At 57.3% G+C, this 600-nt stretch overlaps 1 protein-coding gene across 1 annotated transcript in view; it reads right to left on the minus strand.

Annotated features, from left to right (window-relative positions):
• LOC308162922 (radixin-like) overlaps window positions 1-288 on the minus strand; it is a gene marked incomplete at its 5' end in the record, with an annotated part of 20539 nt that extends 20251 nt beyond the window's left edge. Inside the window, one exon of the mRNA XM_080537063.1 lies at window positions 280-288. Within this exon, the coding sequence (XP_080393189.1) occupies window positions 280-288 (9 nt within the window). The remainder of the gene's footprint in view (window positions 1-279) is intronic.
• Window positions 289-600: the final 312 nt, after the last annotated feature.

Consider the following 600-nt stretch of genomic DNA (forward strand, 5'->3'; position numbering starts at 1 on the left):
GAGGGGAGGGAGGTGGGAGGGAGGGAGGGAGGGATGGAGGGAGGGGGAGGGAGGGAGGGGGGGAGGAGGGAGGGAGGGATGGAGGGAGGGAGGGGGGGGAGGGAGGGAGGGATGGAGGGAGGGAGGGAGGGATGGAGGGAGGGAGGGATGGAGGGAGGGGGGGAGGGAGGGAGGGAGGGGGGGAGGGAGGGATGGAGGGAGGGAGGGATTGAGAGAGGGAGGGAGGGGAGGGGGGGAGGGGGGAGGGATAATAGGTAATAATAGGTTATTGACAGAAACTCTTTGCATTGTGTCTTGTGTTAGCTAGCTAGTTTACAGTAAGGCTGTGTTTGGCCTGGGTTAGTTCTGGGTTAGTGTTTGACCTGGGTTAGTTTGGGTTAGTGTTTGGCCTGGTTAGTTCTGGGTTAGTGTTTGGCCTGGGTTAGTTCTGGGTTAGTGTTTGGCCTGGGTTAGTTCTGGGTTAGTGTTTGGCCTGGGTTAGTTCTGGGTTAGTGTTTGGCCTGGGTTAGTTCTGGGTTAGAGTGTTTTGGCCTGGGTTAGTTCTGGGTTAGTGTTTGGCCTGGGTTAGTTCTGGGTTAGTGTTTGGCCTGGGTTAGTTCT

The sequence above is a fragment of the Nansenia antarctica genome (genome assembly GCF_963989245.1).
Source record: "Nansenia antarctica genome assembly, chromosome: 7".
Taxonomy (NCBI): domain Eukaryota; kingdom Metazoa; phylum Chordata; class Actinopteri; order Argentiniformes; family Microstomatidae; genus Nansenia; species Nansenia antarctica.